This window comes from Anomaloglossus baeobatrachus, chromosome 2 (genome assembly GCF_048569485.1).
Source record: "Anomaloglossus baeobatrachus isolate aAnoBae1 chromosome 2, aAnoBae1.hap1, whole genome shotgun sequence".
NCBI lineage: Eukaryota > Metazoa > Chordata > Amphibia > Anura > Aromobatidae > Anomaloglossus > Anomaloglossus baeobatrachus.
The window spans coordinates 91888266-91913433 of NC_134354.1; the positions used below are offsets into that span (position 1 = coordinate 91888266).

A 25168-nucleotide genomic window follows, 5' to 3' on the forward strand; every position below is an offset into this window, starting at 1 on the left:
ACCCCTCCTCATTACAGAGAGGCACATCACCTGATTTACTTAATTGGTAGTTGGCTCTCAGCCTATACAGCTTGGAGTAGGACAACATGTATAAAAATTATCATCTGATGAAAATACTCATTTGCCTAATAATTCTGCACACAGTGTAGTATTTATTGATGATGTGACTGAAGCAGCCGGATGAATTCTGAAGTGGACAGGGTAATATTTTCTGCTCAGTGACAACTAAATGCAGCAAGGTTCATTGGACGGCGCTTCACAATATAGATGGACAATGACCCAAAACATACTGCAAAAGCAGCCCAGAATTTTTTTAAAGCAAAGAAGTGGAATATTCTGCAATGGCCGAGTCAATCACCAGATTTCAACCCCATCCAGCATGTATTTCACATCATTAACACAAAACATAAGGCAGAAAGATCCACAAACAAGCAGCAACTGAAGTCAGCTGCAGTAAAGGCAGCAAAGCATCAGTGGAGGAAACCCAGCGTTTGGTGACGTCCATGGCTTCCTCAGGCGGTCACTGTCTGCAAAGGATTCTCTACACAGTATTAAAGAGAACATTTTATTTATAGTATATTAAATTTGAACAAAGACTTTTGTGCCTCTGAAGTGAGGAGGCGTTGTAGAAAAATGGTTACAATTCCTTGTCATTTCACAGGATATTTTTCTTCATTTCCTTAAATAAAACCTGAAAGTCTCCACTTCAATTAGCTACTCATGAGCCAGATCAGACACCCCATACTTTGCACTGACGAGGGGCAAGCACCCCGAAACACCGTGTCTGCAAATTGGGATTCTGATCTGGCATATATCCTAAGTCATATGCAAAGGATTGTTAAAAATCCACTTTTAACTTTTAGGATCGCTACTTCCAATAGGTGGCGCTGCGCTAGAGTTTGTCTCCTTTCCTGGAGAGACAATTTGAACACTTCAATTGTTTAATTTAAATAAAATATAGTGGCCTGCAGAGCTGAAATCACAAAGATTCGATCACAGTCTAAATATTTCTGGCCATAATCATATATGTGTGTTTGCCGCTTAGTGGTTGGGCTCCTAAGAGTTTCTACTGTCTGTACACCGCCTTTTGTACATTAGACCTAATTCACTCCTCAGTTTTTTTTCACTTTCAAGAAAATTGGGACGGGTTACAGCAATGATTTTCTTCAGCGTTTAGTCCAATTTTTATTATTTTTTCGTATGTGAAAAAAACAAACAAAAAAACCCACTTGTTTTTCTGCCTTCCATTAGTCTGTGAATATCAGACTACACATGGATGGCATTGACTTGCTGTCTGAATTTTTCACAGATCTATAGACCTCTGCATGGCCGATTTTGATCCAACACATTTAGATCAAGATCAGACAGGTCTCGGCGATGCTCCAAGCGCTTATGCTCCAAACCGCATACGGCGTCCATAGGCTTGCATTGTACATCGCGCCGGATGCGTTTTTTTTGCCGCAGACAAAAAAATGCTGCATGCAACGTTCCATCCGGCCGCCGCATTGGCTAAAGATGCCGCATCCGGCAAAAAACGGACGCAACGCAAGGCCATGCGACACAATCCGGCGCTAATGCAAGTCTATGAGGAAAAAACTAATCCGGCGGCAAAAAAAAGGATGCGTTTTTTATGCAAAGCGCCGGATTGTGCCGCACTGCAAAAACCGGATGTGTGAACATACCCTAAGGCTACTTTCACACATCCGGTTTTTGCTCTGCGGCACAATACGGCGCTCTGCAGAAAAACCGCAACCGTTTTTTTTGCCGCCGGTTGCGTTTTTTTTTTGCATAGACTTACATTAGTGCCGTATTGTGCCGCATGGGCTTGCGTTCGGTCCGGTTTTTGCCGCATGCGGCAGATTGGAGATATCTTTCTATGGCAAATCACTAACATGGTGTGTTGTGACTAATAATTGCTATATAAGCAAACTGGATGGAGAAATCTGCACCTGCCTCCTGTGCGCTTCACCCACTCCTTATGAAAAGCAAATACTACTTCTATGGAGCCATCCAAACCACGTGACTCCCCCAGGCTGCGACTGCAGAAATGACCAGAACACCACGCCGATAACGCGTCACTCATCGATTCTCTCGGCGATCTGACTAGACTCCCGTCACGCCCTTGCATGTGAAGAGAGTAGACGTCGCTCCCTCTGGCCTCTGTGCATGCGCAAGAGCACCCAGGAAGGTCCTATGTCAGCTTCCGTATCCGTACTAGAGCTTCGGCCGAAACCAAGATGGCGGCTTCCGTGGAGGAAGCTTGTGCGGCGGAGGAAGCTTGTACGGCGGAGGAAGCTTGTACGGCGGAGGAAGCTTGTACGGCGGAGGAAGCTTGTACGGCGGAGGAAGCTTGTGCGGCGGAGGAAGCTTGTGCGGCGGAACGAATAAAGTAAGGGGTTTACGGTGTGCCTCGTGTGCACGGGGTCAGAGGGCGCCTTCTCCGTAGTAATTGTGGACCCTCTGCCTGGGAATACCTTGTATTCTGGGCAGTGACTTGCTCGGTTTTGGAGGAGTCTTCCGGTGTTCTCTATGGGGAGGGATATCTGGAAGCCTCTGATCCTAGAAGCTGCTGTCACTAGTGTAAACGTCTGCTTTAGGAGCTGCATGGCCTTATTTCTGTATTATGCTGTTCCTCTGTTATTCCTCCTGGGAAGACACTAGTGGACAGCCCCTGTCTAATCAGCTCTGGAGCCCATATTAGGCTAGGTTCACATTTCCGTTGTTTTAAATCCGTCAGGAACGGATCAGTCGTTTTTTTAGTTGGCAACTGATGCAACGGATGTGTTATTTCACAGGATTCCTGTGAAAAAACTGATCCGTAGCGTCCGTTACATCCGCTGTGCGTCCGTTTTTTTGACGGATCACTCATGATCCGTTTGTGTTTGGGACAGCCCAGTGGGTGTGCCAAAGATGCTGGGCATGCTCAGTAGAGCATGATGGAATCCAGCACTGGATTCCGTCGTAAGACTGATTGCGACGGAATCCAGCACCATAGACAAACATTGCAAGCTTGACGGATGGCGACGAATTCCTGCGCGGTGCGTTGATTTTTGACGGCCCGAAAAACGTTACATTCTGCATTGTTTCCGCCTGGCGGTCAGTCCAAAAACGACTGACCGCGGTACAGCGGATGCAACACAAGGTCATCAGTCGCAGTCTGCCACTAATACAAGTCTATGGGACACAACGGATTCCGCTAAACGGATTGCGTTGTTTACCATAGCCGCGGATTGTGACTGATACATTTTAACGGAAATGTGAACCTAGCCTAAAATAAAGCCAGTGGTCAGTCGCTGCCTCCTGCTGCGCCACTGTTGATGGCAGTGATGTAAGTGGAGAATTCGCTGCTCTCTTGTGTAAATTGCAATACTTTTTATTTAGAAAATTTCCCATGTGCCGGTGTATACATCACTATGTGGGAAGGTGCGGGATATATACAGCGGTATACATCACTATGTGGGAAAGTGCGGGATATATACAGCGGTATACATCACTATGTGGGAAGGTGCGGGATACATACAGCGGTATACATCACTATGTGGGAAAGTGCGGGATATATACAGCGGTATACATCACTATGTGGGAAAGTGCGGGATATATACAGCGGTATACATCACTATGTGGGAAAGTGCGGGATATATACAGCGGGATACATACAGCGGTATACATCACTATGTGGGAAAGTGCGGGATATATACAGCAGTATACATCACTATGTGGGAAGGTGCGGGATACATACAGCGGTATACATCACTATGTGGGAAGGTGCGGGATACATACAGTGGTATACATCACTATGTGGGAAGGTGCGGGATACATACAGCGGTATACATCACTATGTGAGAAGGTTCGGGATACATACAGCGGTATACATCACTATGTGGGAAGGTGCGGGATACATACAGCGGTATACATCACTATGTGGGAAGGTGCGGTATACATACAGCGGTATACATCACTATGTGGGAAGGTGCGGGATACATACAGCGGTATACATCACTATGTGGGAAGGTGCGGGATACATACAGCGGTATACATCACTATGTGAGAAGGTTCGGGATACATACAGCGGTATACATCACTATGTGGGAAGGTGCGGGATACATACAGCGGTATACATCACTATGTGGGAAGGTGCGGTATACAAACAGCGGTATACATCACTATGTGGGAAGGTGCGGGATACATACAGCGGTATACATCACTATGTGGGAAGGTGCGGGATACATACAGCGGTATACATCACTATGTGGGAAGGTGCGGGATACATACAGCGGTATACATCACTATGTGGGAAAGTGCGGGATATATACAGCGGTATACATCACTATGTGGGAAGGTGCGGGATACATACAGCGGTATACATCACTATGTGGGTGTGACGGGGGTGTACAACAGAGCAAAGGATGGACGAGGCCGAGGGACGATCCAACAGGTTTATTAACAGGAATGCAAGAACAGCACACGATAAGTCCACGTAAAACAGATTCGGGGGCCCTTCCCGACAATCCTCGGACCGGATTACAAAGCAATCGTCCTTACAGTAGTCCAAAGAGTTCCACACAATCCCACGGGCCGCCACACAGGCCTAGCTCCGTCCGTGTCCACAGCCACACAGGCTGGAGCTCCTGCTCCCTTCAAGTTTCAGCTCACTCTGCCTGAATCTCCCAGGTAAGCAGAGTTTACAGTAGTTGGACTCTAGGCCCACCTCCCCCTACTCCCAGGGATGGAAGTGCCTCAAGAGGATATAACCTTGCATTTTAGGGGGGTGATTACCTACAACAATAGAAATGTACACAGAAGTAGTTCAAATAAGACAATGAACCCAGCTTGAAATAGGAATCTGTACAGCATATACAGTGAGAGGGTAAATTACATCTTCACAGTGGGAAAGTGCGGGATATATACAGCGGTATACATCACTATGTGGGAAAGTGCGGGATATATACAGCGGGATACATACAGCGGTATACATCACTATGTGGGAAAGTGCGGGATATATACAGCGGGATACATCACTATGTGGGAAGGTGCGGGATACATACAGCGGTATACATCACTATGTGGGAAGGTGCGGGATACATACAGCGGTATACATCACTATGTGGGAAGGTGCGGGATACATACAGCGGTATACATCACTATGTGGGAAGGTTCGGGATACATACAGCGGTATACATCACTATGTGAGAAGGTTCGGGATACATACAGCGGTATACATCACTATGTGGGAAGGTGCGGGATACATACAGCGGTATACATCACTATGTGGGAAGGTGCGGGATACCTACAGCGGTATACATCACTATGTGGGAAGGTGCGGGATACATACAGCGGTATCCATCACTATGTGGGAAGGTGCGGGATACATACAGCGGTATCCATCACTATGTGGGAAGGTGCGGGATACATACAGCGGTATACATCACTATGTGGGAAGGTGCGGGATACATACAGCGGTATACATCACTATGTGGGAAGGTGCGGGATACATACAGCGGTATACATCACTATGTGGGAAGGTGCGGGATACATACAGCGGTATACATCACTATGTGGGAAGGTGCGGGATACATACAGCGGTATACATCACTATGTGGGAAGGTTCGGGATACATACAGCGGTATACATCACTATGTGAGAAGGTTCGGGATACATACAGCGGTATACATCACTATGTGGGAAGGTGCGGGATACATACAGCGGTATACATCACTATGTGGGAAGGTGCGGGATACATACAGCGGTATACATCACTATGTGGGAAGGTGCGGGATACCTACAGCGGTATACATCACTATGTGGGAAAGTGCGGGATATATACAGCGGGATACATACAGCGGTATACATCACTATGTGGGAAAGTGCGGGATATATACAGCGGGATACATCACTATGTGGGAAGGTGCGGGATACATACAGCGGTATACATCACTATGTGGGAAGGTGCGGGATACATACAGCGGTATACATCACTATGTGGGAAGGTGCGGGATACATACAGCGGTATACATCACTATGTGGGAAGGTGCGGGATACATACAGCGGTATACATCACTATGTGGGAAGGTGCGGGATACATACAGCGGTATACATCACTATGTGGGAAGGTTCGGGATACATACAGCGGTATACATCACTATGTGAGAAGGTTCGGGATACATACAGCGGTATACATCACTATGTGGGAAGGTGCGGGATACATACAGCGGTATACATCACTATGTGGGAAGGTGCGGGATACCTACAGCGGTATACATCACTATGTGGGAAGGTGCGGGATACATACAGCGGTATCCATCACTATGTGGGAAGGTGCGGGATACATACAGCGGTATCCATCACTATGTGAGAAGGTGCGGGATACATACAGCGGTATACATCACTATGTGGGAAGGTGCGGGATACATACAGCGGTATACATCACTATGTGGGAAGGTGCGGGATACATACAGCGGTATACATCACTATGTGGGAAGGTGCGGGATACATACAGCGGTATACATCACTATGTGGGAAGGTGCGGGATACATACAGCGGTATACATCACTATGTGGGAAGGTTCGGGATACATACAGCGGTATACATCACTATGTGAGAAGGTTCGGGATACATACAGCGGTATACATCACTATGTGGGAAGGTGCGGGATACATACAGCGGTATACATCACTATGTGGGAAGGTGCGGGATACCTACAGCGGTATACATCACTATGTGGGAAGGTGCGGGATACATACAGCGGTATCCATCACTATGTGGGAAGGTGCGGGATACATACAGCGGTATCCATCACTATGTGGGAAGGTGCGGGATACATACAGCGGTATCCATCACTATGTGGGAAGGTGCGGGATACATACAGCGGTATCCATCACTATGTGGGAAGGTGCGGGATACATACAGCGGTATACATCACTATGTGGGAAGGTGCGGGATACATACAGCGGTATACATCACTATGTGGGAAGGTGCGGGATACATACAGCGGTATACATCACTATGTGGGAAGGTGCGGGATACATACAGCGGTATACATCACTATGTGGGAAGGTGCGGGATACATACAGCGGTATACATCACTATGTGGGAAGGTGCGGGATACATACAGCGGTAGCCATCACTATGTGGGAAGGTGCGGGATATATACAGCGGTATACATCACTATGTGGGAAGGTGCGGGATATATACAGCGGTATACATCACTATGTGGGAAGGTGCGGGATATATACAGCGGTATACATCACTATGTGGGAAGGTGCGGGATATATACAGCGGGGTAAGTGACAGATAACGTTTTGACCTTTCACATGGTCCTATTCATATGGATGCTGCCGGGGTGAATTCCCATGTATGATCATGGTAGGACTGTAAAAAGTCCTTTGGGTCATTCCATGGTAACTTACGTTACATTCACAAGCCAAAAACTGAGTTAATACTGGCTACAGACTGTTCTCTGAAGGCAGCACAAAAATGAGTGACTGTATATTGTACATTGAACTATTCTCAATAGATTTCAACAGTTTGATTTTTCAACAATAGCAATTAAATACAAAATACAACTTACGTTCCTTTTTTGTGTAACGTAAGTTACCAAGTAATAACATTGTATTTTGTATTTAACCCCTTCACGACCTGCCGATTTTTCGCTTTCCGTTTTTTTTTTCCCCCATTCTTTTTCTGAGAGACGTAACTTTTTTATTTTTCAGTCAATATGGTCATATGAGGGCTCATTTTTTGCGGAACGAGCTGTACTTTTAAATGAAACCATAAGTTTTACCATATAGTGTACAGGAAAACGGCAAAAAAATTCCAAATGCAGAAAAATTGCAAAAAAAGTGCGATAGCACTATTGTTTTTGATATATTTTATTCACTGTGTTCACTCTATGGTAAAACTGATGTGTGGGTGTGATGCCTCAGGTCAGTGCGAGTTCGTAGACAACAAACATGTATAGGTTTACTTTTATATAAGGGGTTAGAAAAAAAATCGGAAGTTTGACCGGAAAAAGTGGCGCACGTTTTACGCCATATTCCGTGACCCGTAGCGTTCTCATTTTTCGGGATCTATGGCTCAGTGACGGCTTATTTTTTGCGTCTCGAGCTGACGTTTTTAACGGTACCATTTTTGCGCAGATGCTACGTTTTGATCGCCTCTTATAGCATTTTGCGCAAAAGTTGTGGCGACAAAAAAAGTCGTTTTGGCGTTTGGAATTTTTTTGCCGCTACGCCATATACTGATCAGATTAATTTATTTTATATTTTGATAGATCGGGCGTTTCTGAATGCGGCGATACCAAATGTGTGTATATTTATTTTTTTTTAACCCTTTAATTTTCAATGGGGCGAATGGGGGGTGATTTGAACTTTTAGGTTTTTTTTTAATTTTTTAAAACTTTTTTTTTCTTTATCGCTCCTAATTGGGAGACCCAGACAATTGGGTGTATAGCTACTGCCTCCGGAGGCCACACAAAGCACTACACTTAAAAGTGTAAGGCCCCTCCCCTTCTGCCTATACACCCCCCGTGGGATCACGGGCTCCTCAGTTTTCATGCTTTGTGCGAAGGAGGTCAGACATCCACGCATAGCTCCACTGTTTAGTCAGCAGCAGCTGCTGACTATGTCGGATGGAAGAAAAGAGGGCCCATACTAGGGCCCCCAGCATGCTCCCTTCTCACCCCACTTTTGTCGGCGGTGTTTGTTAAGGTTGAGGTACCCATTGCGGGTACGGAGGCTGGAGCCCACATGCTGCTTCCTTCCCCATCCCCCTTAGGGCTCTGGGTGAAGTGGGATTTTACCGGTCTCCAGGCACTGAGACCGTGCTCCATCCACAGCCGCTGGGGAATCTGCTGGATATGGAGCTGAGTATCGTCAGGGACAGGGCCCTGCTACGTCAAGGTACTCTGTGTCCCCGTACAGACCGCGCGCACACACACTGCAGCATTGCTGGGTGTGTTAGTGCACCGGGGACAACAGCGCTGCGCGCTTGTGCCACTACTCACTACAGCTCTGCTGAGTGAGTTAATGTATTGGGAACTGCCGCGCCGGCCGCTGCTGTCAGTTTTACACTGCGGCGCGGCTGGGACTTGTGGTGCGCCGGGGACTTCCGCGCTGGCCGTGCATATATGACGGCCGCGCTTATTACTCGAGTCCCCGGCTTTTGCGGCCTAGTTTCGCTTCGTTCCCGCCCCCAGGCCTGCCAGTCAGGGGAAGGGCGGGACGCTGTACAGAACATCAGCGCAGAGGGCTGGAGTCTACTTTACATACTCCAGCCCTCACACTGGACACAGTGGGACGCCAGTTTCCCGCACTTTGTCTGAGGCACGCCCACGGTCCGCCCCTCTTCACAGAACGCCGGCAGCCATTCCTGTGTGCAGTCTGAGCTGGAGAGGGGAGACAAGTTCTGGGAGACCCAGACACGGGATTCTGGCGACCACACCCCCGCGTTTGCGCGGGCGGTAAGCGGCACCTCTGGTGCTGACCCCACTAGTGCCGAAGTGTACATTTGTATTTTTATGCTTGCATGCTATACATTGCACTGTACGGTCGCTGGTGATTCTTGGCTATATACCCTCCTAGATTACTCAGAGGAGACAACAGCATGTCATCCGCAAAAAGCAAGGGTGCCAAGGCACAGGCTTTCTATGCTGCTTGTACCGCATGTGAGGCTACTCTACCGGCAGGTTCCACTGACCCCCATTGTGTGCAGTGCTCGGCCCCTGTGGCACTTGCTCGGCCGGGGCCTCTGCTAGAGGTGACCCAGGGAGAACCACCTGTGAATACTGTCCAGGTGACGGGGACGGAGTTTGCAGTTTTTGCGGATAGATTGTCTGTGACTATGACTAAAATTCTAGAAACTTTGCAGTCTAGACCAGTAACTCAGACCATGGGCACTGTTGAATCATTGCTCCCTGGTCCCCCTCAGTTGGAACAGCTCCGGGCTCCGGGGGTGTCCCATGCATCCCAGGGTGAAGGCTCTGACACGGACGACAGTCCCAGACAGCCTAAGCGAGCTCGCTATGAGCGGTCCTCGACTTCATCACACTGGTCAGGGTCCCAGCAGGAGGACTCTCTGTATGATGAGGCGGAGGTAGCTGATCAGGATTCTGATCCTGAGACCGCTCTCAATCTGGATACTCCTGATGGTGACGCCATAGTGAATGATCTTATAGCGTCCATCAATAGAATGTTGGATATTTCTCCCCCAGCTCCTCCAGTGGAAGAGTCAGCTTCACAGCAGGAGAAATTCCATTTCAGGTATCCCAAGCGTAAATTAAGTACTTTTCTGGACCACTCTGACTTTAGAGAGTCAGTCCAGAAACACCACGCTTATCCAGATAAGCGTTTCTCCAAACGGCTTAAGGATACACGTTATCCCTTTCCCCCTGATGTGGTCAAGGGCTGGACCCAGTGTCCCAAGGTGGATCCTCCAATCTCCAAGCTTGCGGCTAGATCCATAGTTGCAGTGGAAGATGGGGCTGCACTTAAAGATGCCACTGACAGACAGATGGAGCTCTGGTTGAAATCCATCTATGAAGCTATTGGCGCGTCGTTTGCTCCTGCATTCGCAGCCGTATGGGCACTCCAAGCTATTTCAGCTGGTCTTACACAGATTGACACGGTCACACGTACATCTGTTCCGCAGGTGGCATCCTTAACCTCTCAAATGTCTGCATTTGCGTCTTACGCGATTAATGCTGTCCTGGACTCTACGAGCCGTACGGCAGTGGCGTCCGCCAACTCCGTGGTTTTACGCAGAGCCTTGTGGTTAAGGGAATGGAAGGCAGATTCTGCTTCCAAAAAGTGCTTAACCAGTTTGCCATTTTCTGGTGACCGACTGTTTGGTGAGCGTTTGGATGAAATCATTAAACAGTCCAAGGGTAAGGATTCATCCTTACCTCAGCCCAGACAAAACAAACCCCAACAGAGGAGGGGACAGTCGGGGTTTCGGTCCTTTCGAGGCTCGGGCAGGTCCCGATTCTCCTCGTCCAAAAGGGCTCAAAAGGATCAGAGGAGCTCAGATTCTTGGCGGGCTCCGTCACGCCCAAAAAAGACAGCCGGAAGACGCGCTACCAAGGCGGCTTCCTCATGACTTTCGCCCTCCTCTCTCCGCATCCTCGGTCGGTGGCAGGCTCTCCCGCTTTGGCGACATTTGGCTGCCACAGGTCAAAGACCGTTGGGTGAGAGACATTCTGTCTCACGGGTACAGGATAGAGTTCAGTTCTCGTCCTCCAACTCGATTCTTCAGAACTTCTCCACCTCCCGACCGAGCCGATGCTCTTCTGCAAGCGGTGTGCACTCTAAAGGCAGAAGGAGTGGTGACCCCTGTTCCTCTTCAGGAGCAAGGTCACGGTTTTTACTCCAATTTGTTTGTGGTGCCAAAAAAGGACGGGTCTTTCCGTCCCGTTCTGGATCTAAAACTGCTCAACAAGCACGTGAAAACCAGGCGGTTCCGGATGGAATCCCTCCGCTCCGTCATCGCCTCAATGTCTCAAGGAGATTTCCTAGCATCAATAGACATCAAGGATGCTTATCTCCACGTGCCGATTGCTCCAGAGCATCAGCGTTTTCTGCGCTTCGTTATAGGAGACGACCACCTTCAGTTCGTAGCTCTGCCTTTCGGGCTGGCGACAGCCCCACGGGTCTTCACCAAGGTCATGGCAGCAGTAGTAGCAGTCCTGCACTCTCAAGGTCACTCTGTGATCCCGTATTTGGACGATCTACTAGTCAAGGCACCCTCTCAAGAGGCATGCCAACACAGCCTGAACGTTGCGCTGGAGACTCTCCAGAGTTTCGGGTGGATCATCAACTTTTCAAAGTCAAATCTGACCCCGGCCCAATCGCTAACATATCTTGGCATGGAGTTTCATACTCTCTCAGCGATAGTGAAGCTTCCGCTGGACAAACAGCGTTCACTACAGACAGGGGTGCAATCTCTCCTTCAAGGCCAGTCACACCCCTTGAGACGCCTCATGCACTTCCTAGGGAAGATGGTAGCAACAATGGAGGCAGTCCCTTTCGCGCAGTTTCATCTGCGTCCACTACAATGGGACATTCTCCGCCAATGGGACGGGAAGTCGACGTCCCTCGACAGGAACGTCTCTCTTTCTCAGGCGGCCAAGGAATCTCTTCGGTGGTGGCGTCTTCCCACCTCATTGTCAAAAGGAAAGTCCTTTCTACCCCCATCCTGGGCGGTGGTTACGACAGACGCGAGTCTTTCAGGGTGGGGAGCAGTTTTTCTCCACCACAGGGCTCAAGGTACGTGGACTCAGCAAGAGTCCACCCTTCAGATCAATGTTCTGGAAATCAGAGCAGTGTATCTTGCCCTACAAGCCTTCCAGCAGTGGCTGGAAGGCAAGCAAATCCGAATTCAGTCGGACAACTCCACAGCGGTGGCATACATCAACCACCAAGGAGGAACACGCAGTCGGCAAGCCTTCCAGGAAGTCCGGCGGATTCTGACGTGGGTGGAAGACATGGCATCCACCATATCCGCAGTTCACATCCCAGGCGTGGAAAACTGGGAAGCAGACTTCCTCAGTCGCCAGGGTATGGACGCAGGGGAATGGTCTCTTCACCTGGACGTGTTTCAGGAGATCTGTCGCCGCTGGGGGATGCCGGACGTCGACCTAATGGCGTCCCGGCACAACAACAAGGTCCCGGCTTTCATGGCACGGTCTCACGATCACCGAGCTCTGGCGGCGGACGCCTTAGTTCAAGATTGGTCGCAGTTCCGGCTACCTTATGTGTTCCCACCTCTGGCACTGTTGCCCAGAGTGCTGCGCAAGATCAGGTCCGACTGCCACCGCGCCATCCTCGTCGCTCCAGACTGGCCGAGGAGGTCGTGGTACCCGGATCTCTGGCACCTCACGGTAGGCCAACCGTGGGCACTTCCAGACGACCAGACTTGTTGTCCCAAGGGCCGTTTTTCCATCGGAATTCTGCGGCCCTGAACCTGACTGTGTGGCCATTGAGTCCTGGATCCTAGCGTCTTCAGGATTATCTCAAGAGGTCATTGCCACCATGAGACAGGCTAGAAAACCATCCTCCGCCAAGATCTACCACAGGACGTGGAAGATATTCTTATCTTGGTGCTCTGCTCAGGGAGTTTCTCCCTGGCCATTTGCATTGCCTACTCTTCTTTCCTTCCTGCAATCCGGTTTGGAAAAAGGTTTGTCGCTAGGCTCCCTTAAAGGACAAGTCTCAGCGCTGTCTGTATTTTTTCAGAAACGCCTAGCACGACTTCCTCAGGTACGCACGTTCCTGCAAGGGGTTTGTCATATCGTCCCTCCTTACAAGCGGCCGTTAGAGCCCTGGGATCTGAACAGGGTTCTAATTGCTCTCCAGAAGCCGCCTTTCGAGCCTATGAGGGATGTTTCCCTTTCTCGCCTGTCACAGAAAGTGGTTTTTCTAGTAGCGGTCACGTCTCTTCGGAGAGTGTCCGAGCTAGCAGCGCTGTCATGCAAATCTCCCTTCCTGGTGTTTCACCAGGACAAGGTGGTTCTGCGCCCGATTCCGGAGTTTCTCCCTAAGGTGGTATCCCCCTTTCATCTCAATCAGGATATCGTCTTACCTTCTTTGTGTCCTCATCCAGTTCATCAATGTGAAAAGGATTTGCATTTGTTGGATCTGGTGAGAGCACTCAGAATCTACATTTCCCGCACGGCGCCTCTGCGCCGCTCGGATGCACTCTTTGTCCTTGTCGCTGGTCAGCGTAAGGGGTCGCAAGCTTCCAAATCCACCCTGGCTCGGTGGATCAAGGAACCAATTCTTGAAGCCTACCGTTCTGCTGGGATTCCGGTTCCCTCAGGGCTGAAGGCCCATTCTACCAGAGCCGTGGGTGCGTCCTGGGCATTACGGCACCAGGCTACGGCTCAGCAGGTGTGCCAGGCGGCTACCTGGTCGAGTCTGCACACTTTTACCAAGCATTATCAGGTGCATACCTACGCTTCGGCGGACGCCAGCCTAGGTAGACAAGTCCTTCAGGCGGCGGTTGCCCACCTGTAGGAAAGGGCTGTTTTTACGGCCCTATCACGAGGTGTTATTTTACCCACCCAGGGACTGCTTTTGGACGTCCCAATTGTCTGGGTCTCCCAATTAGGAGCGATAAAGAAGAAGGGAATTTTGTTTACTTACCGTAAATTCCTTTTCTTCTAGCTCCAATTGGGAGACCCAGCACCCGCCCTGTTTTCTTAGGGATTTTTGTTTTTTCGGGTACACATGTTGTTCATGTTGAATGGTTTCAGTTCTCCGATGTTTCGTCGGATCGAATTTGTTTTTTAAACCAGTTATTGGCTTTCCTCCTTCTTGCTCTTGCACTAAAACTGAGGAGCCCGTGATCCCACGGGGGGTGTATAGGCAGAAGGGGAGGGGCCTTACACTTTTAAGTGTAGTGCTTTGTGTGGCCTCCGGAGGCAGTAGCTATACACCCAATTGTCTGGGTCTCCCAATTGGAGCTAGAAGAAAAGGAATTTACGGTAAGTAAACAAAATTCCCTTCATTTTTTTATTTTACTAGTCCCCCTAGGGGGCTATTGCGATCAGCATTCCGATCGCTCTATCTGCTGATCACAGCTATACAGCTGTAAACAGCAGATACGCTCTCTTTCTCCTTTGCTGTGCTGCTGGCACAGCGAAAGTGAAAGCAATTCATGTGTAGTACAGGAGTCTCACATGACCCTGTGCTACCATGACAACTAACGGAAGTCACGTGATCGCGTCACGTGACTTCCAGTATCGGGCGGTAAGTAAAAGTTGATCGCGCTTATAATGGCGCTGTCACATATTGACAGCGCCATTTAAGGGGTTAAACGGCACGAGCAGATAACAATTCTGCTCGTGCCTAGCAGGCACATCTCAGCTGTGAAAATCAGCTGAGATGTGCGCCGATCGCGGCATGCTGCCGCCGGCAGACTGCGGGCAGTAACATTATGACCGCTAGGACGTAATTTTATGGCCCGCGGTCGTTAAGGGGTTAATTTGTATTGTTGAAAAATCAAACTGTTGAAATCTATTGAGAATAGTTCAATGTACAATATAGATTCACTCATTTTGTGCCTGCCTTCAGAGAACAGTCTGTAGCCATTATTAACTCAGTTTTTGGCTTGTGAATGTAACGTAAGTTACCATGGAATGACCCCTTTATAGAAATGACATGTGGTGCCACAAAGGGTTAACTCTTATTGCAGAGGTAGAGCACTCCTGCATCTCCATATATCCCTGATTTTCTCATTTCTGTGTAATGCTGTTCCTCTATTATTCCTCCTGGAAAGTCACCAACCCTGTTTAAACAGTTTAGAACCCCTTAAAAAATAAAGCCAGTAGTTAGTCGCTGCCTCCTGCTGTGCCGCTGTTGCTGGCAGTGATGTGGCTTGTAGTGCCATCGCAGGTAATGAGCAGCTCTAATGACACAACAAATCACATCACTGGAACAGCAACATCGCCGGAGTGGTCCTACTTCAGTAGGTAATGATTAGTGATGAGCGAGCACTGCCGTGCTTGGTACTCGTGATGGGCGTGATTCATACCCAAGTATAATGTAAGTCAATGGAAGATCTTCTGGAAAAATGCTCAAGTTCCCCATTGACTTCCATTATACGCGGTACACGAGTCGCACCCATCTGAGCATCTAACTGCTGGTTCCGAGCACCTTAGCGTGGTAGTGCTCGCGCATCACTAAAGCTACTTTCACACATCCGGTTTGAGCCCTGCGGCTCAATCCGGCTGTGAAAACTATGCAACGGATGCGGTGAAAACACCGCATCCTTTGCATCAGTTTTTACATGCGGCCGGTCCGGTTTTTTCCGGTTGCGGCATGCTACTGAGCATGCGCAGTGGAAAATACCGCATGCGGCGACCGGATGCGTTTTTTTTCCGCATCGCGCCGCATCCGGCCTCCATAGGGATGCATTGAAAAATGCGCCGCAGCGGCCGGATGCGGCGCGATGCGGTGTTTTTTGCCGGAGCAAAAAACGTTGCAGGGTACGTTCGATCCGGCCGCCGCATCGGCTAAATCTGCCGCATGCGGCAAAAACCGGACCGAACGCAAGCCCCTACGGCACAATGCGGCACTAATGTAAGTCAATGCAAAAAAAACCGCAATCGGCGTTACAAAAGCTGGTTGCGGTTTTTCTGCAGAACGCCGTATTGTGCCGCAGAGCAAAAATCCGGATGTGTGAAAGTACCCTAAGGGTACCCTTAGTGCCGCATTGTGCCGTAGGGGCTTGCGTTCGGTCCGGTTTTTGCCGCATGCGGCAGATTTAGCCGATGCGGCGGCCGGATCGAACGTACCCTGCAACGTTTTTTGCTCCGGCAAAAAACACCGCATCGCGCCGCATCCGGCCGCTGCGGCGCATTTTTCAATGCATCCCTATGGAGGCCGGATGCGGCGCGATGCGGAAAAAACCGCATCCGGTCGCCGCATGCGGTATTTTCCACTGCGCATGCTCAGTAGCATGCCGCAACCGGAAAAAACCGGACCGGCCGCATGTAAAAACTGATGCAAAGGATGCGGTGTTTTCACCGCATCCGTTGCATAGTTTTCACAGCCGGATTGAGCCGCAGGGCTCAAACCGGATGTGTGAAAGTAGCCTAATAATGATATTGTTATTTTATATGGTGCCTTGAATTAAGTTTTTCTAGTAGTGGATATCCCAGTTATCTGGGAAGACCCCCTAACTGGAAATGCATGGTTAATAATGTATTAACTTCTAGGAGGAATAACAGAGACCTCATACCACAGAGCTGACCGGACACCACCATGCTAGCATTTAGTGGTGATAAATGCTTCTTGAATATTAGTACTGGCGTGATGGGATCCTGAAGCACTACCTGGCTCCTGTTGTGTACAGAATGTTGTACATTTGCCCTAAGCCTGAGCGATCATTTTTTTTTTTTGTGTCATCTTCTCATGATCATATTTGATAGTAATGGCTGCGTACGCTTTAAAGGAGCAGTGCAGACATATCCTCCCTCCAGACCTGACCCGGGTGTCAGTGATATGCTTTTACTCTCTGGTCGTGACACTAGACTGTGCACCATCTGAGAATCGAGCACTTGTCCTACTCTGGATATTGGATAGTTACTGACGCCTGTCCCTCCGGGCGTGCAGCAGTGTTTTACACCCAACGGCAGATCTGGAGAGAGCAAGTAGGATCATTTCATATATTGCAAAATCAGAAGAAAACTGCTGCTTTTTTTGCTTTAATAAATTGCAGCAAAAAGTTTGCAACTTATAAACTTGGTCTTAAAGTTCAGCTCTCAAGTATCATAGAAAGGTAGAGTTGGAATGGACCTCCTGGGTCATCTAATCCAACCCCCTGCTCACAGCAGGAGGCACTAAATCCTCCCATCATTACATCTGTTACAGTCACAAGAAAGCCAGATCTTTATTAAAGAAGGAACGGCGGAAAAAGAAAAGACAAGAACTAGCAAAGCAAAGGGACGCAGGTGAGTGGATGAAGGTCCTACTCCTCTATTGCATGTGGAAAGCTTTAATGTGGTTGTGCAGGGGATTAAATTATGAGAAGGGGTTGTCCTAGTGGAACACTCTTTTAAAAGCAACCATTCGTCTGCTTTCCTGATGTAACTGCCCCTACCACACTCTTTACTTCTGTTTAGCCCCTCTATACTGCTCCTCTGATCCTCCGTACCTTCAAAGAACATTTTAAAATTGATCCATGTTGTATGGTAATGAGCACCAAGTATTCTGATGGCGTCTCTCTGTACCTGGTAACATCGCCCTCTGCCTGTGAGTGATGTGGGGGACATCTTTTGGGAACCACAAAATCTATATAGAATCTTGTGCAGTTCACAGGACGGCCGGAGCCTGTGTGATTCAGAGGGCTGTGCAAAGTGATCGTCAGCACAAGCGATGTCATTCAATCAAAAGTGGAGGGGCAGTGTTACCAGGCGCAGAGGAGGCGCCAATCTTCTTCTTTTTTTTTTTTTTTTACCTGTTTAAGCAGCCATGTTGCTATAGGTGGGTTGTAGTAAAGTGAATCTACACATTTCTATTATTCGGATACAAGAAAAATAAATCTATTTATCTATTCATTTGGTAGAAGGAAATCGGGAACGTGCCAGCACTGAGGATGAAGACGGAGATGGTTTACAGTATGAGATTGAAAGGTATCAAACCAAATCGATTCCAGGTGTCAGTACAGAGGTGTTCTGAATGTATAGGCTGCACAAAACCTCTCCAGATGAAGCATACACAACCTACACCTTAACCATAAGGCTATGTGCCCACGAGGACAGTGTCCTGCGGATATATTCGCAGGACGTTCCGCAGGAGCTCCCAGAAAACCGCAGCTAAACTTTGTCTGTTTCTATGCTGCGGATGTACAGCGGAATGTCCTGCGGATATGGTGCGGTCATTCTGCATTGAGAATACAGTACCATGGCTTCGGCACTGCATCGTCAATGCAGAACAAGTGCTGCAGTGATCGGGGCGTTCATATTACTTACCTTCATCACACAGCACCTTGCTTTCCGGCGGCCGGGTCACTCTGTCAGCGTCTGCAGGAGAAGGGGGGCGGGCCTGAACTAGCTCCGGCTGTCACATGACCGGACCTCGTGCAGGCCCCGCCCACCTCTTCCTTCCTGTACCTGGATCCACCGCGCTGCTGTACACCGGACGGAGAAAGTGACTCGGGTGTCTGCTATCAAGGCAGGTAAGTATAGGGGACCCTGCCGAGAAATCCGCAGGAATAATTGACATGCTGCTGATTTTTCCGCAGGGAAATCCGCATTATTTCCGCTGCGGAAAAATCCGCAGCGTGGGCACAGCAGTTCCCAAATGCCATAGAAATGGCTGGGGAGTAGCTGTGCTGCAGATTTTTTAAAAATTCGCGAAAAATCCGCGGCAAATTCCGCGCATTCTCCGCAGAGTGGGCACATAGCCTAAGTGCCCATTTAGTGACAAATGGAAAACAGATCATTTTGTTTTTCCTTCAGTACTCTTGAAAGGATTTTTTTCAGAATCCTATATTATTCCTTATCCACAGGATAATAATATAATAATATTCACTTATATAGCGCTATTAATTCCACAGCGCTTTACATACATTGGATAGATCAGTGTTCCCCAGCTCCAGTCCTCAGCGGCCACCAACAGACCATGTTTTCAGGATTTCCTTAGTATTACAGAGGTGCTAAGGAAAATATGCACTGTTGGTGGCTCCTGAGGATTGTAGTTGGGGAACTCTGGGATGGAGGGCCACTTTGAAGTGCTCTGAAGGTTCAGAATAAATATTGTTAGAAATTCCGGATGGTGAGCCACATGAGTCCGGTGCTATCCCTGGCTGGTTTCTCCCAGCACCGCTCTAGGTGATTGCCAGGTCTCTCATCAGCAGCATTAGGTGAAGACAGCCAAGTTGGCACCGGACTATTCTCGTTTCTGACTATGGTCCCCGCCCGTCTCTTCTTTCTATATTTTCTCTGAAACACTGGAGCATTTCAGTGATAGATCTACCCGGCTGCAATCATGGGTGTGATTTATATTGCTCGTGGTTCAGGTGACTTGCAAGGCACTGTATCAGTGGATTCATAAGTATTCGGTCCCCTTGAATTTTTCAACCTTTTCCCACATTTCAGGCTTCAAACATAAAGATAAAAAATGTAATGTTAATGTTATGGTGAAGAATCAACAACAAGTGGGACACAATTGTGAAGTTGAACGAAATTTATTGCTTACTTTAAACTTTTTTTAAAAAATAAATAACTGAAAATTGGGGCGTGCAATATTATTCGGCCCCTTTAAGTTAATACTTTGTAGCGCCACCTTTTGCTGCGATTACAGCTGCAAGTCGCTTGGGGTATGTGTCTATTAGTTTTGCACATCGAGAGACTGAAATTCTTGCCCATTCTTTGCAAACAGCTGGAGCTGAGTGAGGTTGGATGGAGAGCGTTTGTGAACAGCAGTTTTCAGCTCTTTCCACAGATTCTCGATTGGGTTCAGGTCTGGACTGTGACTTGGCCATTCTAACACCTGGATACGTTTATTTGTGAACCATTCCATTTTAGATTTTGCTTTATGTTTTGGATCATTGTCTTGTTGGAAGACAAATCTCCGTCCCAGTCTCAGGTCTTTTGCAGACTCCAACAGGTTTTCTTCAAGAATGGTCCTGTATTTGGCTCCATCCATCTTCCCATCAATTTAATCATCTTCCCTGTCCCTGCTGAAGAAAAGCAGGCCCAAACCCTGATGCTGCCACCACCATGTTTGACAGTGGGGATGGTGTGTTCAGGGTGATGAGCTGTGTTTCTTTTATGCCAAACATATCGTTTGGCATTGTGCCCAAAAAGTTCGATTTTGGTTTCATCTGACCAGAGCACCTTCTTCCACATGTTTGGTGTGTCTTCAGGTGGCTTGTGGCAAACTTTAAACGACAATTTTTATGGATATCTTTGAGAAATATCTTTCTTCTTGTCACTCTTCCATAAAGGCCAGATTTGTGCAGTGCACGACTGATTGTTGTCCTATGGACAGACTCTCCCACCTCAGCTGTAGATCTCTGCAGTTCATCCAGAGTGATCTCTTGGCTGCATCTCTGATCAGTCTTCTCCTTGTTTGATATGAAAGTTTGGATGGACGGCCGGGTCTTTGTAGATTTGCAGTGGTATGATACTCCTTCCGTTTCAACATGATCACATGCACAGTGCTTCTTGGGATATTTAAAGTTTTGGAAATCTTTTTGCAACCAAATTCGGCTTTAAACTTCTCCACAACAGTATCATGGACCTGCCTGTTGTGTTCCTTGGTCTTCATGATGCTCTCTGTGCTTTAAACAGAACACTGAGACTATCACAGAGCAGGTGCATTTATACAGAGGCTTCATTACACACAGGTGGCTTATATTTATCATCATCAGTCATTTAGGACAACATTGCATCATTCAGAGATCCTCACTGAACTTCTGGAGTGAGTTTGCTGCACTGAAAGTAAAGGGGATGAATAATATTGCACACCCCAATTTTCAATTATTTATTTTATAAAAAAAGTTTAAAATAAGCAAAAATTTTTGTTCAACTTCACAATTGTGTCCCACTTGTTGTTGATTCTTCACCATAACATTAAAATTTTTATCTTTTATGTTTGAAGCCTGAAATGTGGGAAAAGGTTGAAAAACTTAAAGGGGTGGTTCACCCATTTTTTTTATTTTCTGTATGAGCTATACTTACCTTTCTAGGCGTCTTCTCCATTGGCTTCTGTTTCCAGTTCTGGCACTGAGCGGCGCTATCCTGCACGCTCAGTGCCAGTCACATGACCCCCTGGAGCTGTGGCCGCCGGCATCCTCTGACGTCCCGGCATTTCCGGGCTCTCAAACAAGACGGGTACGTCACAGGATGCCGGCGCCACTCAGATTGAGTGACAGGGCTGTGGGCGGTGACTACCGCACGTCACAGCCCAGCATCGAGGGGAGGAGCCGGAGGACGTCACTGTGGAGCCGGCGTCCTGCAGAGAGGCTGAGACACGGGGCGCCAGTGTGCAGTACAGGGGGGGTCTTTAGCTGAATCCCCCCCTGCACGTAAGTATGTGCTCACACTGTCCACCCGCCCGCTCTGCTGCGATGTCAGGAGAGCGGCCGGTGTCGGGCAGTGTGATCATCTGCTCCTCCCAGCAGCAAGACACTGGCAGGCATGTCACCGCTGTGCTCTGCCATCTGTCCTGCTGCATGGGACCAACTGTCTGCACTCTGTCACCTGCACCACAAGTCACAGAGTGGAGACAGTTGGTGACAGAGCACCTCTGCCCCCCCCCCTGTTCTTTCCCCACTCTCTTCTCTCCCCCCACTCTTCTCCCCCTCCCCTCTTCCCCCTCTTCTCTGCCCCCCTCTTATCCCTCTCTCCCCTCTTATCCCTCTCTCCCCTCCCCTCTCTTTTCCCTCGCTCTCTTCCCCCCTCGCTCTCTTTTCCTCCCCCCTGCGCTCTCTTTTCCTCCCCCCTCGCTCTTTTTTCCTCACCCCTCGCTCTCTTTTCCTCACCCCTGCGCTCTCTTTTCCTCCCCCCTGCGCTCTCTTTTCCTCCCCCCTGCGCTCTCTTTTCCTCCCCCCTGCGCTCTCTTTTCCTCCCCCCTGCGCTCATCTTTTCCTCCCCCTGCGCTCTCTTTTCCTCCCCCCTGCGCTCTTTTCCTCCCCCTGCGCTCTCTTTTCCTCCCCCCTGCGCTCTCTTTTCCTCCCCCCTGCGCTCTCTTTTCCTCCCCCCTGCGCTCTCTTTTCCTCCCCCTGCGCTCTCTTTTCCTCCCCCCCTGCGCTCTCTTTTCCTCCCCCCTGCGCTCTCTTTTCCTCCCCCCTGCGCTCTCTTTTCCTCCCCCTGCGCTCTTTTCCTCCCCCCTGCGCTCTCTTTTCCTCCCCCCTGCGCTCTCTTTTCCTCCCCCTGCGCTCTCTTTTCCTCCCCCCTGCGCTCTCTTTTCCTCCCCCCTGCGCTCTCTTTTCCTCCCCCCTGCGCTCTCTTTTCCTCCCCCCTGCGCTCTCTTTTCCTCCCCCCTGCGCTCTCTTTTCCTCCCCCCTGCGCTCTCTTTTCCTCCCCCCTGCGCTCTCTTTTCCTCCCCCTGCGCTCTCTTTCCTCCCCCCTGCGCTCTCTTTTCCCCCCCCTGCGCTCTCTTTTCCCCCCCCTGCGCTCTTTTCCCCCCCTGCGCTCTTTTCCTCCCCCCTGCGCTCTCTTTTCCTCCCCCCTGCGCTCTCTTTTCCTCCCCCCTGCGCTCTCTTTTCCTCCCCCCTGCGCTCTCTTTTCCTCCCCCCTGCGCTCTCTTTTCCTCCCCCCTGCGCTCTCTTTTCCTCCCCCCTGCGCTCTCTTTTCCTCCCCCCTGCGCTCTTTTCCTCCCCCTGCGCTCTTTTCCTCCCCCCTGCGCTCTTTTCCTCCCCCCTGCGCTCTTTTCCTCCCCCCTGCGCTCTCTTTTCCTCCCCCCTGCGCTCTCTTTTCCTCCCCCCTGCGCTCTCTTTTCCTCCCCCCTGCGCTCTCTTTTCCTCCCCCCTGCGCTCTCTTTTCCTCCCCCCTGCGCTCTCTTTTCCTCCCCCCCTGCGCTCTCTTTTCCTCCCCCCTGCGCTCTCTTTTCCTCCCCCCTGCGCTCTCTTTTCCTCCCCCCTGCGCTCTCTTTTCCTCCCCCCTGCGCTCTCTTTTCCTCCCCCCTGCGCTCTCTTTTCCTCCCCCCTGCGCTCTCTTTTCCTCCCCCCTGCGCTCTCTTTTCCTCCCCCCTGCGCTCTCTTTTCCTCCCCCCTGCGCTCTCTTTTCCTCCCCCCTGCGCTCTCTTTTCCTCCCCCTGCGCTCTCTTTTCCTCCCCCCCTGCGCTCTCTTTCCTCCCCCCTGCGCTCTCTTTTCCTCCCCCCTGCGCTCTCTTTTCCTCCCCCCTGCGCTCTCTTTTCCTCCCCCCCTGCGCTCTCTTTTCCTCCCCCCTGCGCTCTCTTTTCCTCCCCCTGCGCTCTCTTTTCCTCCCCCCTGCGCTCTCTTTTCCTCCCCCCTGCGCTCTCTTTTCCTCCCCCCTGCGCTCTCTTTTCCTCCCCCCTGCGCTCTCTTTTCCTCCCCCCTGCGCTCTCTTTTCCTCCCCCCTGCGCTCTCTTTTCCTCCCCCCCTGCGCTCTCTTTTCCTCCCCCCCTGCGCTCTCTTTTCCTCCCCCCCTGCGCTCTCTTTCCTCCCCCCCTGCGCTCTCTTTTCCTCCCCCCCTGCGCTCTCTTTTCCTCCCCCCTGCGCTCTCTTTTCCTCCCCCCCTGCGCTCTCTTTTCCTCCCCCCTGCGCTCTCTTTTCCTCCCCCCCTGCGCTCTCTTTTCCTCCCCCCCTGCGCTCTCTTTTCCTCCCCCCCTGCGCTCTCTTTTCCTCCCCCCCTGCGCTCTCTTTTCCTCCCCCCCTGCGCTCTCTTTTCCTCCCCCCCCTGCGCTCTCTTTTCCTCCCCCCCCCTGCGCTCTCTTTTCCTCCCCCCCCTGCGCTCTCTTTTCCTCCCCCCCTGCGCTCTCTTCCCCCCCTGCGCTCTCTCCCCCCCCTGCGCTCTCTTTCCTCCCCCCCTGCGCTCTCTTTTCCTCCCCCCCTGCGCTCTCTTTCCTCCCCCCCTGCGCTCTCTTTTCCTCCCCCCCTGCGCTCTCTTTTCCTCCCCCCCTGCGCTCTCTTTTCCTCCCCCCCTGCGCTCTCTTTCCTCCCCCCCTGCGCTCTCTTTTCCTCCCCCCCTGCGCTCTCTTTTCCTCCCCCCCTGCGCTCTCTTTCCTCCCCCCCCTGCGCTCTCTTTTCCTCCCCCCCTGCGCTCTCTTTTCCTCCCCCCCTGCGCTCTCTTTTCCTCCCCCCCTGCGCTCTCTTTTCCTCCCCCCCTGCGCTCTCTTTTCCTCCCCCCCTGCGCTCTCTTTTCCTCCCCCCCCTGCGCTCTCTTTTCCTCCCCCCCTGCGCTCTCTTTTCCTCCCCCCCTGCGCTCTCTTTTCCTCCCCCCCCTGCGCTCTCTTTTCCTCCCCCCCCTGCGCTCTCTTTTCCTCCCCCCCTGCGCTCTCTTTTCCCTCCCCCCCCTGCGCTCTCTTTTCCTCCCCCCCCTGCGCTCTCTTTTCCTCCCCCCCCTGCGCTCTCTTTTCCTCCCCCCCCTGCGCTCTCTTTTCCTCCCCCCCTGCGCTCTCGTTTCCTCCCCCCCTGCGCTCTCTTTTCCTCCCCCCCCTGCGCTCTCTTTTCCTCCCCCCCTGCGCTCTCTTTTCCTCCCCCCCCTGCGCTCTCTTTTCCTCCCCCCCCTGCGCTCTCTTTTCCTCCCCCCCCTGCGCTCTCTTTTCCTCCCCCCCTGCGCTCTCTTTTCCTCCCCCCCCTGCGCTCTCTTTTCCTCCCCCCCCTGCGCTCTCTTTTCCTCCCCCCCCTGCGCTCTCTTTTCCTCCCCCCCCTGCGCTCTCTTTTCCTCCCCCCCCTGCGCTCTCTTTTCCTCCCCCCCCTGCGCTCTCTTTTCCTCCCCCCCTGCGCTCTCTTTTCCTCCCCCCCTGCGCTCTCTTTCCTCCCCCCCTGCGCTCTCTTTTCCTCCCCCCCTGCGCTCTCTTTTCCTCCCCCCCTGCGCTCTCTTTTCCTCCCCCCCTGCGCTCTCTTTTCCTCCCCCCCCTGCGCTCTCTTTTCCTCCCCCCCTGCGCTCTCTTTTCCTCCCCCCCTGCGCTCTCTTTTCCTCCCCCCCTGCGCTCTCTTTTCCTCCCCCCCTGCGCTCTCGTTTTCCTCCCCCCCCTGCGC

The 25168-nt window shown here is 50.7% G+C and overlaps 1 protein-coding gene across 1 annotated transcript in view; it reads left to right on the forward strand.

The window, feature by feature from the left end:
* The first annotated feature begins 2216 nt into the window (after positions 1–2216).
* Positions 2217–25168, forward strand: part of ZRSR2 (zinc finger CCCH-type, RNA binding motif and serine/arginine rich 2) — an 85934-nt gene continuing 62982 nt past the window's right edge. The window contains exons 1-3 of the mRNA XM_075335163.1: positions 2217–2389; positions 17367–17446; positions 18061–18127. Coding sequence (XP_075191278.1) covers positions 2238–2389; positions 17367–17446; positions 18061–18127 — 299 coding nt within the window. The 5' untranslated portion in view covers positions 2217–2237. The remainder of the gene's footprint in view (positions 2390–17366; positions 17447–18060; positions 18128–25168) is intronic.